This window comes from Lampris incognitus, chromosome 6, assembly GCF_029633865.1.
Source record: "Lampris incognitus isolate fLamInc1 chromosome 6, fLamInc1.hap2, whole genome shotgun sequence".
Classification (NCBI taxonomy): domain Eukaryota; kingdom Metazoa; phylum Chordata; class Actinopteri; order Lampriformes; family Lampridae; genus Lampris; species Lampris incognitus.
The window spans coordinates 61,783,223-61,799,232 of record NC_079216.1 but is presented as its reverse complement, the minus strand read 5'-3'; the positions used below and the strand labels follow the sequence as shown (position 1 = coordinate 61,799,232).

At 48.5% G+C, this 16,010-nt stretch overlaps 1 protein-coding gene across 1 annotated transcript in view; it reads right to left on the bottom strand.

Moving 5' to 3' along the window:
* Nucleotides 1-640: 640 nt before the first annotated feature.
* tln2b (talin 2b) overlaps nt 641-16,010 on the bottom strand; it is an 80,915-nt gene continuing 65,545 nt past the window's right edge. The window contains exons 43-56 of the mRNA XM_056281207.1: nt 15,820-15,966; nt 12,546-12,712; nt 11,867-12,050; nt 11,251-11,376; nt 10,064-10,180; nt 9,297-9,482; nt 8,361-8,468; nt 7,443-7,548; nt 5,879-6,003; nt 3,833-3,955; nt 2,987-3,049; nt 2,679-2,861; nt 2,458-2,583; nt 641-1,033 (exon numbers count right to left, since the gene is read on the bottom strand). Of these exons, the coding sequence (XP_056137182.1) occupies nt 905-1,033; nt 2,458-2,583; nt 2,679-2,861; nt 2,987-3,049; nt 3,833-3,955; nt 5,879-6,003; nt 7,443-7,548; nt 8,361-8,468; nt 9,297-9,482; nt 10,064-10,180; nt 11,251-11,376; nt 11,867-12,050; nt 12,546-12,712; nt 15,820-15,966 (1,890 nt within the window). The 3' untranslated portion in view covers nt 641-904. The remainder of the gene's footprint in view (nt 1,034-2,457; nt 2,584-2,678; nt 2,862-2,986; nt 3,050-3,832; nt 3,956-5,878; nt 6,004-7,442; nt 7,549-8,360; nt 8,469-9,296; nt 9,483-10,063; nt 10,181-11,250; nt 11,377-11,866; nt 12,051-12,545; nt 12,713-15,819; nt 15,967-16,010) is intronic.

Below are 16,010 nucleotides of genomic sequence, written 5' to 3'. Positions count from 1 at the left end.
AAAGGGGGAAGGGGGGTTGATGGTGTTCATGTGGCGTACTAGGGATTTGGTCAAGGGTAGATCTCATTCTTCAAACCAGTCTCATTTCACCCGTCCGCCTTTTTGATCACAAACCTCATCACCACCGACTCCAACCGGAACCACTCGCCGTTAAGCCGAGCCTCTCTAACATTAAACCCTTGAATCTCATCGGTTTACAAGTTCACCAGCAAACCCCCAAATTCACATTTACAGTATATCATTAAAATACGGGTGCCTTTCTTTGCCTATACTACTCTATTGGTTAGTAGCTTCATTGATATGTATAAGAATTATGACACATGCAAGCCAGTGGTAAAAATGAGGCATCGTGGTCATTTCATTGACGATGTGTGCTGTATGTAAGAAACAGAGATGTTATGACTCCCTTGGTGAGAACTGCCAGTTTTGAAAAGAAAAACAAAAACAAACAAAAAACGAGAACAAAACATCATCATTCCATATATAAATGCTCGTGACCTGTCTTTTGTAACATTCAACGAGAACAGAGGACCTTCGTCACATTTTGATCCATGGTTGCCGAGGACAGTAACACTCATAAAGCAGTAATACATGTTACTATAGATATGCCGTTTTTTCTTATATAGTGAAAACTGCGACAACTTCCTCTGTAATGAAGTCTGAATGTCACTTGCATTCTATAACAAATACATACATAGCACACACGCGCACACATACATACACATACACACACTCAATATAGAGCACAGGCACTTGTTCTTACTCATCAAACAGGCCTGTTTTTAAGTGCTGTAGATTCCTTGGTTACGGGAGAGTGAAGCAGACTGTTACGCCTCGAACACACGTCCCCAGAACGGCGTGCTTTCCGTCAGAGGAGCCCCTGACGTGCTGCCCGCTCCGCCAGTCAGCCCTCGTCCTCCCTCAGTTCGCTGGGCAGGAACTTGTACTGCTGCTGTCTGATCTGGGCCAGCTTCTTCCTGGCTTCCTCGAGCTCCCGCTCCTTCCTCAGCATCTCCTCCTGGGCAGCAATGATCTAAGGCAGACAAGAGGAGCAGATAGGAATCTGCATTCGACTCACCGGAATCAGACCTACGAGCAAGGCTCAGCGTTTTCGGTTTTTACCAATTTTCACCGCAAAATACCCGGATTTTATGTTTCCACGGATCCAACAGTCGTTCCTGTTCGTGCGAGGTTATGTAACAGTGCCCTCTTGTGGCGGAATTCGGCATGCCGGATGGCTTTGAAAAATAAAAAGCGAAAACGCCGAGCCTTGCCTATGAGTAGGAGAGAAGAAAAAGAGTTTTTCACTTAGCCTCAACTCACAATATACATCCATCCATCCATTATCCAAGATGCTTATCCCAACCGGGGGTCACGGGATGCTGGAGCCTATCCCAGCAGTCACTGGGCGGCAGGCCCCCGGGGAGACACCCTGGACAGGCCGCCAGGCCATCACAGGGCCGACACACTCACACCTAAGGACAATTTAGTACGGCCGATTCACCTGACCTACATGTCTTTGGACTGTGGGAGGAAACCGGAGCCCCCGGAGGAAACCCACACAGACACGGGGAGAACATGCCAACTCCACACAGAGGACGACCCCCAAGGTTGGACTACCCCGGGGCTCGAACCCAGGACCTTCTTGCTGTGAGGCGACCGCGCTAACCACTGCGCCACCGTGCCGCCCTCAATATACAATGCAAGATACATGGTATGGACGAGGACAGAATCAAGCAGTATTTATTTAAATATCTACGCAGAATTTCACTGATTTCCACACAGTTCCGTATTGTCTAGATACGAACGAGTGTTCTGAGATCAACAGAACTGAGCCTTTCTTTTCTCAGAAAATGGAGAATTTCAGGAGGTTCTTAAAAGTAGGTTATACAACATGTGCAATATAATCAACACAGCTTGTCTATGGCAGGAAATATGATTTTCGAAATGTAAGTATTCATTTTTTCCCCCACTATTTCTCCAGTGAGGGGCTGTTGTAGTTTTGGGAGAGAGAAGAGGGTTTTTTTGTTATCAATGGCCAAATCCACAGAGACCAGCCTTTTATGGTCTCTGCACACCCACACACACATACACACACACACACACACACACACACACACACTCACAGACGTCGGAGATATAGTATGGGATTAACCGCTCCATATGGAAACTAGTGCTTTCTGTGTCGGCGGTTGGGGGCCGAAGGCGTTTCGAATAAAGACACATGGCACGGATGAAAAGAGAGCAGCTCATTTGCGCGCATTAAACGGAAAAATAGAAAACTCTCCAAGAGATCTGATAAAAGAACCGTGGATGCCTGTTAAACCACAGCTCTGAAATGCGGCTGAAGGGGGCGTTTATCCCTAGCGGCTCGCCGCCGTTTCAGAAACAGCTGTCCCACTTGAGAAACGAATGAGAGGGTTTTGAATCCAGCAGAAGTTCGCATTTTTGTCTCACCTGAGCTATGCCTCCGACAAATTTCGTCTTCACCACGACGCTGTCATCATCGGCCTTGTCAAACGCCGCTTTCTGGGCTGCCTTCACCAGGTTGTCGGAAGCGCGTTTCACCGCATTGCCCGCAGCCTGTGGAGATAACGCACGCCCTCATGAAAGTGCACACAATGCGTGTGTGTGTGTACAGCAAGCTGAAAGGTGTCATGAGGGGATAAGCTGGATACCTGCAGTCTCCTCATGGCCTCAGAGTCCTGGTCAGCCTTCACCTTACAGGCCACTAGGAGCTGGGCCGTAGAGGCCGCCACCTGTTTGGCTGAGGAGATGAGCTTCTCCTCGCTGGCGTGGCCCTGCACTGAGGCGTTGGCTGCCTCACACAGGTTACTGGTGGCTGCTGCTACCATGCGAGCCTACGGCAAATACCATATCAAGCAGAGGTTGATCTAGCGATATGATAGGTTTGGGTAACACTTAATTTGAATAGAGTTATTTTTTTTTATCCTAAACTTAGAAAATGATACACCTAATAACTCACCGCTGATATGAGACCCTGTGACCACTGGCCATCATCCACTGCGTTGGCTAGATTAGATCCCACCTGAAGAGCAAAGGGAGAAGGGAGAAGAAGTCACCATTACATTGCATTTACCTTTACTCATTTATCTATCTGTCCATCCATCCGTCCATCCATTATCCAAACCGCTTATCCTGCTCTCAGGGTCACGGGGATGCTGGAGCCTATCCCAGCAGTCATTGGGTGGCAGGCGGGAAGACACCCTGGACAGGCCACCAGGCCATCACAGAGCTGAGACACACACACACACACACACACACACACACACACACACACACACACACACATTCATACCTAGGGACAATTTAATACAGCCGATTCAGCTGACCTACATGTCTCTGGACTGTGGGAGGAAACCCACACAGACACGGGGAGAACATGCAAACTCCACGCAGAGGACGACCCGGGACGACCCCCAAGGTTGGACAACCCCGGGGCTCGAACCCAGGACCTTCGTGCTATGAGGTGACCCCGCTAACCACTGTGCCGCCTACTCGTTTATTAGAAACTTTAATTCAAAGTAACTTAAAAGAGAGTCAGCAATTAGCAGACAAATTCGAATGTTTCCTATTGGAATCATAAAGCGCTACATAATAATCACATCGTAGCCACTAGTACACAACAAATAGATTACATTTAGTGTAGGTGTGCCTGAGAACGTCAAGGGGCGGGCAACAGCAGAATGAAAACACAAGGTAAATGTACATTTCCATAAGTAAATAAAAGAAAATAAAACAGCAAATCATGCCATGACATTACTAGCATGCTAGCATCTTGTTGAGATGATGCGAGTGGCTGTTGTCTGACCTTTCCTTGTGCCACCAGTTCTCTCTGCGCCGCTGAGGCAGACTTAACCAGGGCACTGGTGGCTGCAGCGATCGACTTTGCCGCCTCGAGAATCTGCTCCTCGAAATCCAGCGTCTCGTCCGCCTGTTGTGAGGAAAACCACACGTCAACTTAGACGTAAACAGCATCCTTCCTGTTGAGCCGTCACGACAGAAAACGGGAGTTTTCAGGGACAGTGACGACAAGACGGCAGCTCGCGGCTGCAACCGATCCCAGGATTATTCCATTACTTCACGGTTAATGAATGGCCATCTCTGCTGCCACAGTCAATGACAGTATAGTGAACACATAAGGCACACGTGGCTGGAGACAGGGCGGGACACTGTAGGAATATGTTTGATATATAGTTGGACTGAATAACAACCTAATATATCAAACATATCAGACAGAGCCCTGCAGAGAAGGCTTCCGGGTCTATAACAGCTCAAAGGGGTGGGGGGGGGGGGTGGGATGGGGGGGGGGCATGCTATGGCAGCAAGGTCCCTTGCCCCATGGTGGGGCAGAAGGTTAGTATGAGCAGAAAGGAGACAGAGCAGAGGGAAGCAAATATGGAGGAGGGAGAGGGGGAGTATAAGGAGTTGGAGTCACACAGGTGTTTGATGCGAGCGCTGAGATGCATGCTGTCCTCATATTACATCTCGTCCCCAGACCGAGACCGCCAATCTGCCACATCAGCAGGACACACAACCTGCAGCCGACACGCTGACATGACACGCGAGACCGACTTTATGGTTCAGTCTGAGGCAATGGGGTCCAATCTTGATCTTTAACTTAGGTGATTTGTCCTGTGTTTTCAGCCCCTTTATTTTTTCCTTTCAAACGCATCAATACAAATTAATGTTTTATCGGAATAGCCAATTAATTACCAATTAATGAATACTGGTGTAGGCAACATAAATTTTTAACGAATATATATCTATATATATCTATATATATAGATATATATATAAAAACTCCAATTGTGAAATTCTGAAATGTCCCCGACTCAAGTGGCTCGTGGTTATTGGGTGCAACATCCCACTCGGCCACTAGGGGGAGACGCTGACGTCCAAACGAAAGACCTTTTATCTTTTCTCATTCCAATCCAAAACGAGCTCCACCTATAGATAAAACAGCTGACCGAGAGACCACGCTCTCGGTTCTTTGGTGAAAACCAGGTACCTTTGGATGTTTTCCACCGGGTCCTAGAGTCACAGAAACCGGGCGACCTGACAAGCGCTACGCTTACTGGGCGAGGAAAGAGCTGAAAATGCTACAGGCACGGCGGGAGGAGCGCTGGGATCTATAGCTATTCAGTCTCCAGAGACACACACAGACAAACAGTCATGCAGTTGCACACCACAAACACAACCCTATGTTACCCCCCCCCCCAGTACCCGCACAAAAGCAACTCAGTTTCATAAAGCGTTCTCACTGTCATCAGCGATCCTTCATTACAGCTCGAATGGACCGCTTATGCAAAAATCTGTAGTGTTTTTCTTGCAATACCACAGCGCGGGTTAGAGAAAATAGCGGGGTGGAAAAGCCTATCTCAGTTCGCTTCAGAAACGAGGAATGCTTGACAAAACAAAGGAAATTGGCTGATTAAGACAGATAACATTTCCTTCAGTAACAGCAGCAGACGGTTCATCATACATTTGAACTCACTCCAACGCAAGCTCGAGGACCAGGAAATGTAATCGCCTCTTGCAGCAACCCCTCAAGAGAACCACCCCTGATGCAACTTTCCAAAGATCATATGTTAGCTCACCAAACCTTTTGTCTGAGGCAAAAAAAAAAAGTGCGTGTGTGTGTGTGGGGGGGGGGGGGGGAGCTTTTGTTGTTGCTACCCTGATAATATAATGACACGAAAAACAATCACTTGGCTGCTAAAAAATATGGCTCCACTCCAAAGTCAGCTTCACCTTTTCCTTCCTTGGTCGGAGACTCGCGCTCGCTACAGACCGAATGACAACAAAAGCTGCGTGTAGGCTTACGGAGGTGAAGGTTGAGACGAGGTACCGGTACCTTGGGCTTGGCTCTGGGTTTCAGCTGCTCCAATTTCTTTGCCGCCGCTTCGATGGACGCTGCAGCGCCGAGGAGCTCGGTCTCAGCGATGACGGTCGGGTCTTCGGGGTCCACCCATTCCGAACCTGAAAGGGATCATAATACGCCCTGGGTAGTTACTACTTTTTTTTTTTTTTTTTTTTTGGAATTACACATTTTCTAGGTATAGACATACACAACCACCACCGCTTTGCATTTATTTCAGTGCACAGTGCATCCTCTGTCACAAAACCACTCGACAAGACGACTCGCGGGGTTCATGCGTAAACACAGTGAATCTTAAAAGTGTGTTGAACTGCAGCAAAGTTCCCCAGCGCCATCCGCGCCAAAGGCAGGCCGTCTGCTCTGCAGCCGGACCGTAAGACCTCAAAGTTAAAGACATTTAACAGAGTTGGAGGAAAGGCACGTTTGATGGACCATTGTCTTTTCTCCTTTTCTTTTTTTTTTTTTAACAGGTTCTAAAGTGGCGATAAAACCCCAACTGTTTGGGGACAGCTTGGACAAGCAGACGGCGTGAGGTTTTCCTAGATTATGTTGAACCCCCGGGCAAATCTGTAACCCCACCACAACCCCCCTCTACTCTTCTACACCACAACCCCCCCCCCCCGAGTCTATGAAAGGTGATCTGGAGGGACAAAACACACCACATCTCCACTTACCTCCATCTGAGGCAGCAGAGAGAGAAAGCGAATGGCGAGAGAAGAGAGAGAGAAAAAGAGAGAGAGAGAGAGGAGAGAGAGAGAGAGCACAGGATATGTTAGCAAGGTGAAGTGGATAGCCCCACTGGGCTGCGGCCTATAAGCCGAAATCTAATTCTCATACAAACAGAATCTATTACTCCTGGCGGCGACACGGCAGCGTGGCCTCTAGACGCAGCGCTCCGCCGGGTCGGTGTCATAACCACACATCTCAATTTGGAGCAATTCGCGCCGCCATCACTACACGGCACAATGTCTACACAAGTGGCGTCCCCAACCCATCTTTTACCGGACGTCCGGATAGGTTTGGTAAACCTGATTTGCTAACAGACTGAATAATATCTATCAGCTGGAGGATTAGGAGACCTGCGCGGTCGGTGGCACCCCCACCGCCTCGCCACGTCTTTTGAGGTTCTATTAAAACGAGCCGGTTCTGAACGGGCACCCCCTTGAGCCGAACGTCACATTAAATCCATTTTAAACCAATACGAACACAGGCTTTGTAAAAAAAGAAATTTTTTTTTCGATAAAAGCGCACGTTAACTAGACAAAAATATATATCGGCAACATTTCTGCACAGCACAGAAGGCTGTGAACATGGCGGCCATGCTGCCTTACTAACATAGACACCCGAACAGCTCAGGGGTTTCTGGCGGGGGGGCAAAAAAAAAAAAAATTACTCCTCTATTCTGTTTCATACCACTGAAAATGCAGTGTAAAGAACAAAAAAATTTACGTGTTTTCAGGGTAACAGCAAAAAAATCTAACTTCAAAATAAGGTGACGAGACACGGGCTGGGTGCGTGACAGCGGAACGGGCGGCCTCACCCTTCATGGCCTCTGCTGTCTGGATGAGCTCCGTCACACACGCCGCCACACGCTTTGAATGCACGGCCAGCTGCTGCTTCTGTTCCGACGTGGGCTTCTGGAGCACCTGAAAGCAAGAGGGCGCGCCGTGAATATGGGCACACCACTATTTTTGCAGCTATTTTTCGGGAGAAATAAATCAGTTGCAATGGGCTTAATGCACAGCTCAAAGCTTGATACGCTGGGACGCAGGAAGCGGGACACCCTCAGTAAGCGTGCACCTGCAACAACTGGCGATACTACCCATGGCAGGCGGTAACAGCTGGCGCCCTACGGCAGCTTCTTATCCGTATCTGGGTTACTGCTCTACTTTAAAAGCCGCAGTATTTTTCACGAAATTCGCCGATGAACGTGGCCTAGGCTAAGGGAGCTATAAACAGCAGTAGCTGGCGTCTATAACTCAGCTGTGAGACGACTTGAGCGGCCTGTGGATGGACGTCGTGGATGAAGGAACAGCCAGAGGTCTTTGCCGGAGGTGTAGTCGAGCAAAACCAAGACGTAATAAAAGGACTTTGTGCTTTTTTTTTTTTTTCGCGTGTGCCCTTGAACATGCAGTGAAATTTGGTCGTTGGTTTCAAGCCCTCAGCTCTGTAATGCCTGGCTTAAACCCTCCGCATTTATAGCAACCGCTCATAACGAGACCGTCTTTCTGTTATCTCTCCGCGGCGATGGCACCGTAGATAAGGCGGGGGGCAGTTATGACTGATTTGAAGCCAGGAAAGACAAGGCGAGCTATGGAAACACTTAGCTTTGTGGATAAGACCTGTATCCTTGCTAGCGGTAAAGGCCGTGATACACCCATCGACGGCCATGACGCGCCGTCGAGACTGATGAAACAGAAAACGCCGAAAGCGAGACAGCTGACCGCGTGGTGCATACCTGCAGCACCTGCTCGAGCAGGTCGACATATCCGCCGGTGCACTCGGAGCCATACTGCAGGGCTTTGCTCCTCACCTCCTCGCTCACCTCCGGGTGGCACGCCGCTTGCTGAAAAGGGGCAGAACACGTCATACCGCAAATACAGAGGGCGTCAAGAGAGACAAGGCACATCCAAATCTCACAGGGGAAAATGTGCTAAATTATGTGAACTCTTGTACGCCTAATCAAATCACAATACTTGTCAACTTGTCACATGAGGACGTGTGTACTTGTCCATAATCAGTCTCGACGACACAACTTTTATACTTGTACCAGACGGAGACAAGGCGCTTCGCAACTTAACGATTGAAATTCACAGATTTCTAGCGTTGGCGTCGCAGAGGCGCACACATTTAATTTTACATTTTTGATATAGTTGTTACAGCTCCGACCGGTCAAAGGCTCGGTCAGGAGGGAAGGGATATGAATCTTTAAACTCCACAAACTGCACGCCAATAGAGTTTCCTTGGTGACCTGCCCTATTTTGTGCAGACTTTCCACGATCTTGAAAAACCCGTTGTCATGGCCAAATCATAGCTAATTGTCTAGCGTGTTCCCCGTTTTGGCTAATAAAGGTCGTTCTTGTTCCTATTCTGCCTGAAAAAAATGCTGTGTTAAAAAAAAAACAACCCCCAAAACGATGAAAATTCTTCAACCCCCCCCCCCCCCCCGTCTCTCTCTGCTTTGTTGCACGAGCTCCTCTGTAGCTGAAGGACACCCTGACGGAGGCTCTGTGTTCTGACTTTGAAGACCGAGTGAGTCACTACAGCCTGTGGTAAGTAAATGATATCCCACTGCTCTATCTCCACCCAGCAGAATGGCCTCGTGCCTGGCAGCCCGGCGCTGCCAGGGAGCTGCTTGTGTGTGAGGCCGGCTCTGGTCGGTGTGGATTAGCACCTTGCAGGTGGTCAGCATATCGGAGATGACTTTTCGGCTCAGGTTGGCAGTGGCGATGATGTCCTCCTGCTGAGCCGAGTTGCCTGCAGCGACCGCTTTGGCTGTTGCTGTGGTGATACCCTTTGTCATGCGGATGAACTCCTCGGGCGTGGTGGACTTGTCGGGGACCTCTCTGGACTGGAACACCTGGCCACAACACGAGCCAGTCACACCACTGATGCAAGGCACCTCTAATTTAAGCTCGACACAGGCATCGGTATTCAAATACGAAATCAGAGCTTTCTCAGAGAAGACCTGAGGTGGTTCATGCAGCGTGGTGCTAGGCAGATGTCATGTAAACAAGTAAGGAGGCCAGACCTTCCTGGTAGTGATGGCAGTATAATTGGGAGCTAAGTGAGCTGTGCTATTTTTTTTTTTAGCTTTGGCAGCAAGCCTGGGTGAAACCTGCCCTGGTACCGGGGGTCTCCTGATAAGGGATAGCAATAAATCACAACGAAAACAAGCCCCTGAAAACTTGTGCCTCTCTCACAATCTGCCTGCTACCCAGTCCTTGATAAGAGCAGCGAGAGAACTGCAAGGGCTGTGGGTGAAACTAGAGGAAAAGGGGGAGGTAGGTGTAAGAGGAAAGGGGAGGGAAATGCTCTCCGCTACCGTTTAGCATTCGAGACACAGACACAGAAATTTCTGACTTGCTTTAAGCCAGCTGATGGGGAGGCTTCGTCTTGTTAGTCGAGAAAGAGGAGGCTTTGCTTGTCAGCTATCCTTACTGTCAACTCCTGCTTGATGCACTCAATGGTGGCCTCCAGCGCCCTCGTCCCGCGTGTGGCCTCGTCCTCCACTGCCTTCACCGTTTTCAGTAGCGACGTCACATTGGTGACCATGACCTGTCAGACAGAGGAAACGGTGACTCACAGAGCTACAGCCAGAAGGTGGAGCTCTCTCTCCTCAGTTGGCATGTGAGAAAGCTATCGTGTTCCTTTCCTTCATAAAAGCTCTTGTGATGAGTAATTATTGTTTTGGTTCAAGTCAGTTATTTAATATGCACTTGTTCAACTGAATTAATCACATCTGCGATTTTTCAGGAATGCAATGAAAGACGGATGTATGTCAACATCCAAAGAGGGCTTTTTTTTTTTGTTGGCTCCATCATTATCACAAATTCCAGGGGTTAGCAAAAGAAACATTCCTAATGATAACATGATATCTCATACGGGTTTGAATTTGAGCAACTCGAGCCCCCCCTCCGGGTTTAAAAGGGGTCCTGTTTGGAGGTCACCATATGTTGGACGAATAGAAACAATCTGTCAGCATGAGCAGGAACCATGGGTGGCCCTAATTCCATGTAGAGGTAAAGCAAGTAAAGCAAGCCTTATGCAACAGTTGCAAGCAGTAACTGAACAGACAGCTGGAAGAAAAGGGGGTTTAACGGTGAACCGAACCCGAGTTATTTGACAGCGCCAAAACTACGCTAACTAAATGCACAGATCTCAGTCTGACCTCTGTATTAATTACAACTGTGCCACGGTAAGGACAGAATTACTTATGAGGTATGATTATCCAGAAATTAGTCTGGCCCGCATTTTCTACCCACAAGGAGCGTGCTTATGTGACAGCAGCCATGAAAATGGAAAACGAGGGAAAACCACACACCTGCACACTCATATACAAACGTATGTAGTATGCCCATCTTACTGACCCAAGGGCAGTGATGCATGCAGAGATGACGGAGGGAAAATGTCAGACGTACCCATCGTAAACGTCCGATTACAAAGCCCTGTGTTGTGGCACTAGATAGTCTAACACAACCAACAGTGACACAAACACAGCATTTCGGAGACTTATCTCGGCACGCTGTCACGATGTAGCTCGGCGAGAAAACCGCAGCCGATCGGCACATCCATGATTCCCTCAGTGGGACATAATAGTCCCTTGTTTACATGGTTTGTTCTTTCACCTTGGCGGCGCTCTTCAGCTGATACATGGACGGGTCGTCGGCCGGTTTGCCAGCAGCACACTTGGTGGCACCGATGAGCTCGGCCAGAGCCTTAGCCACGTCCCGCACGGCGTTTATCAGAACTACCTGAGGAGACAGGGCTGGAATCAATACAGCACAATGGCCACTGTATAGGTTTATCAGCAGCTGCCCCAGGGGACAGGATTTAACACTGCGGTGCTTATCGCTCCCACCTCAAGCCATGATACTTCAGACTTAGTGGAAGGCAGAGATAGGGGCTTACACACAGGGGGGGAAAGGGGGGGGAGGGGATAAAGGAGACCAAGAGGGTGTATCAGTGGAGAATGCTATTACAAAGAAAATATAACCCCCCATGCACAGCGGACAGAGGACAGCAATTGTAGAGGTCTTATCCTTGATAATAATGTAAAGAAAATAAAAGATGACGATAATGTGTCAGTGGAAAGGCTGAATTATGTAACCGCAATATAGTAACTGACTTCCGTTAAAGAGACAGCTCTCCCAGCAAACAAAAGACAACTCTAAACAGACAACTCTACTTTGACCTCAAGCAGTCTTCATTTAATTGGGTTTCTGTCGCGCATGAGTGTGTTACCTGCGTCTCGGGGTCCTCCGAACCCATACTCGTAGCTCCCAGTTTGACTACCTCAGTGAGCTGGGTGATGGTTTTGGCCGAGGACTGGGCGGCCTGGGCCAGCTTGTCCTGGCTGGATGCGGCACCAGCCACCAGCAGCTTGGTGTCTTCCACCAGCGCCTTGGCCGTTTTCAAGATATTCTCCCTGGGGATTGGTACACATACCGCATCACAGCCTGCTCCCGAGCCACCGTCTGGCAGCAGCAATATGAAAGAAAGCTGAGCCTTTTCTGAGCAATGCTTCATTAATAAGCACAATTTTCCATTTACATTCACTTAGCTAATTGGCTTGTGGTATTCCGCCCTAACGTCAAACTGCACTTTTTCTGACTGACTAATCAAAGGACTAAAGGCACTAATTTACTGCTGATGTAATGCGGAAATCCAGTTACTCCAATCTGCGTGATTGCTAACATTTTAGTTGAACTGCGTGTTGACACGGACCTTTGTGTGCTAGGCTGTTTTCGTGACCCTCGGGCACATGAAACCTTTCACAAACATACTGGCTAATTTCAACACGGTTAAATTTCCGGATGAACATCATTTCTCTAACCCTTACGTTTTCTCTTTTTTAATGCAACTGTTTTTCATGGGACAAAGGTGGAGTTTTGGTGTCACGCTTACGGCGGTGCCGTCTCACCTGTGGTCGGCAAAGGACTCCTCGTTCTCGGGGTTAAGCGTTCCAGCTGAGGCAAACATGATGGTGGTGTCCAGATCAGCGATGATGCCAGAAACGGCGCTGGCTGCTGTGATGCAGGCTTGGGTACCTTTGTTCCCTGCCTGCAGGGCTGACAGCACCAAGGACACCTGCAACATTATGCAAAGCACAAAATTGGATATGCATATAGATCCTTCCTACTGAGTGTTTTGTGACATTCAAATTGTATGGAAAGAAGGTGGCCGACAAAAGCACTGGTATGGCTGCTAGCACAGTTTCTGCAAGTACTGCGCGTGTCTAATGATAAGATTTTCTCCTTGCTGGGCACATTTATCAAGAAATCAATACAATCTTTGTTTCAGATTCAAACGCCATCTAAGCCAGGTAGCACATCTTTGCAAAAGGAAGACCACTAGAAATTTGGGCAAGCTGGATTAAAGCAGGAAGCTGGCAGTAGGAGAGGAGACCAGGGCTAACTACGCATTAGCCTAGGGTCTGCTGCACAATCACATTAAGCCAATGGGTCTGACTCAGTAAATCACAAAGCTCCCTCTAAGACTGCTGTCTGCCCATCCCTCAAAAACAAATGGAAGCCCTGAGAGGCACATTTCAATGAGGCTAGAGATTCAGATATCCATACGCATGAGGCCACAAATTATTCAGCTCTGATAGGAGCTGTAAATCATATCGTGCTGAGAGAGGGGGAAATTCTAATGTGTGAGCAGCGCGGCTTGCTGTGGCGAGGTTCACAATGGGGACACATTATCAGTCTAAACTAACTGTGTAAGGGTGATCAGGAGAGCATGCTCCCATGAGCTGCATGGCCAACGGGCAGCTAGAGGGTACGAAAGATAAACTACTGCCATCTAAAATACTGAATTTTATAATTGGGATTACACGGTTGGCGAAGAGGCGGAGGGAGGGCTGTATCGTAGAGCAGAGTCGTTAAAGGAATGTTAACAAATGACTCCGTAATATACAGTTCTGTCAACAGCAATTCCCACCTTAACTGGCCCTCCTTAAACTCATTCAAGACAACAAGAGATGTGATATTGAGTAAAACCAGCCAGCCACAAAACAGAGAAGTCACTGGGCCCTATTTACACGATCAATAGCGCCATCGTCTAAAGGGCATTTAGGACGCGTCCAAATCCACTTTTGCTGGTTAAACGGCACATGATCTGGGCACAAAGTAAGGCGCAAAGGGGTTGTACTCCGTCTTTTAATTAATCTTCGGTGTGCTTTGGGCGTAATAGTAATTAAGCCAACCGGAGTGTCATCTCGCGTCCCCTTTAAAAGTCAGACCTGCTTGCCCTTCGGCGCGTTGCTATTTAAATGGCGGATTCGGCAAGTTGGAGGAACGAGCGGTTTTCGGCCGAGGAAACGGATCTGCTTGTCGTGCGTGACGTGAAAGCGTGCAAGCAGACCATCTGTGGGAGCAGCGGGACTTCGCCAACGCTCAGACTCCATTTTGACATTCATTTTTTAAATATCTTCATATACACAATAATAATCTTTCATATTGTAATGTTTTTAGATGTAATCTTTTTTTTATTGAGGGGGGGGATCCCCCCCCCTCCACTTTTTCTCCCCTGTTGTATCTGCCCAATTACCCCACTCTTCCGAGCCGGCCCGGTCTCTGCTCCACCCCCTCTGCCAGTCCGGGGAGGGCTGAAGACTACCACATGCCTCCTCCCATACATGTGGAGTTGCCAGTCGCTTCTTTTCACCTGACAGTGAGGAGTTTCGCCAGGGGGACGTAGCGCGTGGGAGGATAAGTATCCCCCCCCTCCCCCCCGAACAAGTGCCCTGACTGACCAGAGGAGGCATCAGTGAGGAAACCAGAACACATACCCGTCCCTGTGTGTGTAACACAAGCTGAGTGTACACGCTTAGTTCCCCCGCCTATGTAGGCGCATCTTACCATCTAAATAACGCCCCTTTAAATAACAGGAAGATACTGCACTGCTCACTTTAGACCAGGTTTTGGTTGGGCAATTGCTTTCTGCTGCCTCAAGATAGCAATGCACCAACAATGCACCTGACCACACCTCATTTTACGACCAACGGGCTCACATATGGGCGCAAGTACATGTGCTATTTAAACAACGTGGGCGCTGGGTGGGAAAATGACAACTGTGTCGGGTGGACGATAGGGCCCGTTGATAGGGACCTTTACAAATGAAAACACTTGGCTATCAAATAAATGCAGGCCTTTACAAACTATACTTGGCTTAGTGTTTGACTTATTTGTCCTCAGAGGTGACTATGAGGAGGGGGACGCCATCCCTCCTCTTAAATTGAAAGAAAAAAAAAGGCACTTAGTGATATACAGCTTCTTAATCAAGGATCATTAGTATGTATGAAGAAATGTATTATCCATCCATCCATTTTCCAAGCCGCTTATCCTAATTAGGGTCACGGGATACTGGAGCCTATCCCAGCAGTCATTGGGCGGAAGGCAGGGAAATACCCCCGGACAGGCCGCCAGTCCATCTCAGGGCCGACACATTCACACCTAGGGACAATTCAGTAAGTCCGGTTCACCTGACCTACATGTCTTTGGACTTTGGGAGGAAGCCGGAGCGCCCGGAGGAAACCCACACAGACACGGGGAGAACATGCAAACTCCACACAGAGGACGACCCCCAAGGTTGGACAACCCCGGGGTTCGAACCCAGGACCTTCTTGCTGTGAGGCGACAGCGCTAACCACTGGGCCACCGTACTGCAGAAATGTATTACTGATCTCTAAACTCTATCCATATTAGAGACTGAAGTGAATGAAGACTGAAATATAATCAATTCTTAATAGTCAAAAGTACTAAAAAAAGAAAAGAAGAAAATTGTGTTATAAACGAAAAGGAAGTCTAATCCCATAACAAAACCGTCAAACTGGAGCCGTGTTTTTTTTCTTGAGCTCACAAACACTTTTTAAATACACTTAGCATAAGAACATCTTTCATGGACTATGCAGGCACATGACCACAGTTTAAAATGGAATTGTGTGGGGTTTTTTTTTTTAAGTCCTCCATCCCTCCACTTGCCACAAGGACGGTTGTCCCCACCACACGCCACCCATCCCCTTGATACTTTTTCCCAAATTGACCACTGAAGATGACCTACAGTACATCCCAGTGTCACACAGTGGTCACACCACAGCTAGAGAGCAAAGACATTAAACACGTTTACTGACTGCTGTGCCAGTCCGATGTTTCCTTCCCGGGTTTCCTTCCCGGCACCTTTGGCAAACTCACCTTCTCCGTGACCGCGCGGGCACACTCGATGAGCTCCCTCTTGGAAAAGCTGTCCGTAGGGCTGACCTGCAGGGCTCCGGCCTTCTGGACCAGGTAGATACAGCCATGGCCCAACTCTTGCACCCGCGTCTTTATCTGGAAGCCCACCTGAAAGCAGACCCGGGCAGCTGTTACTACCACTACTTGGCACT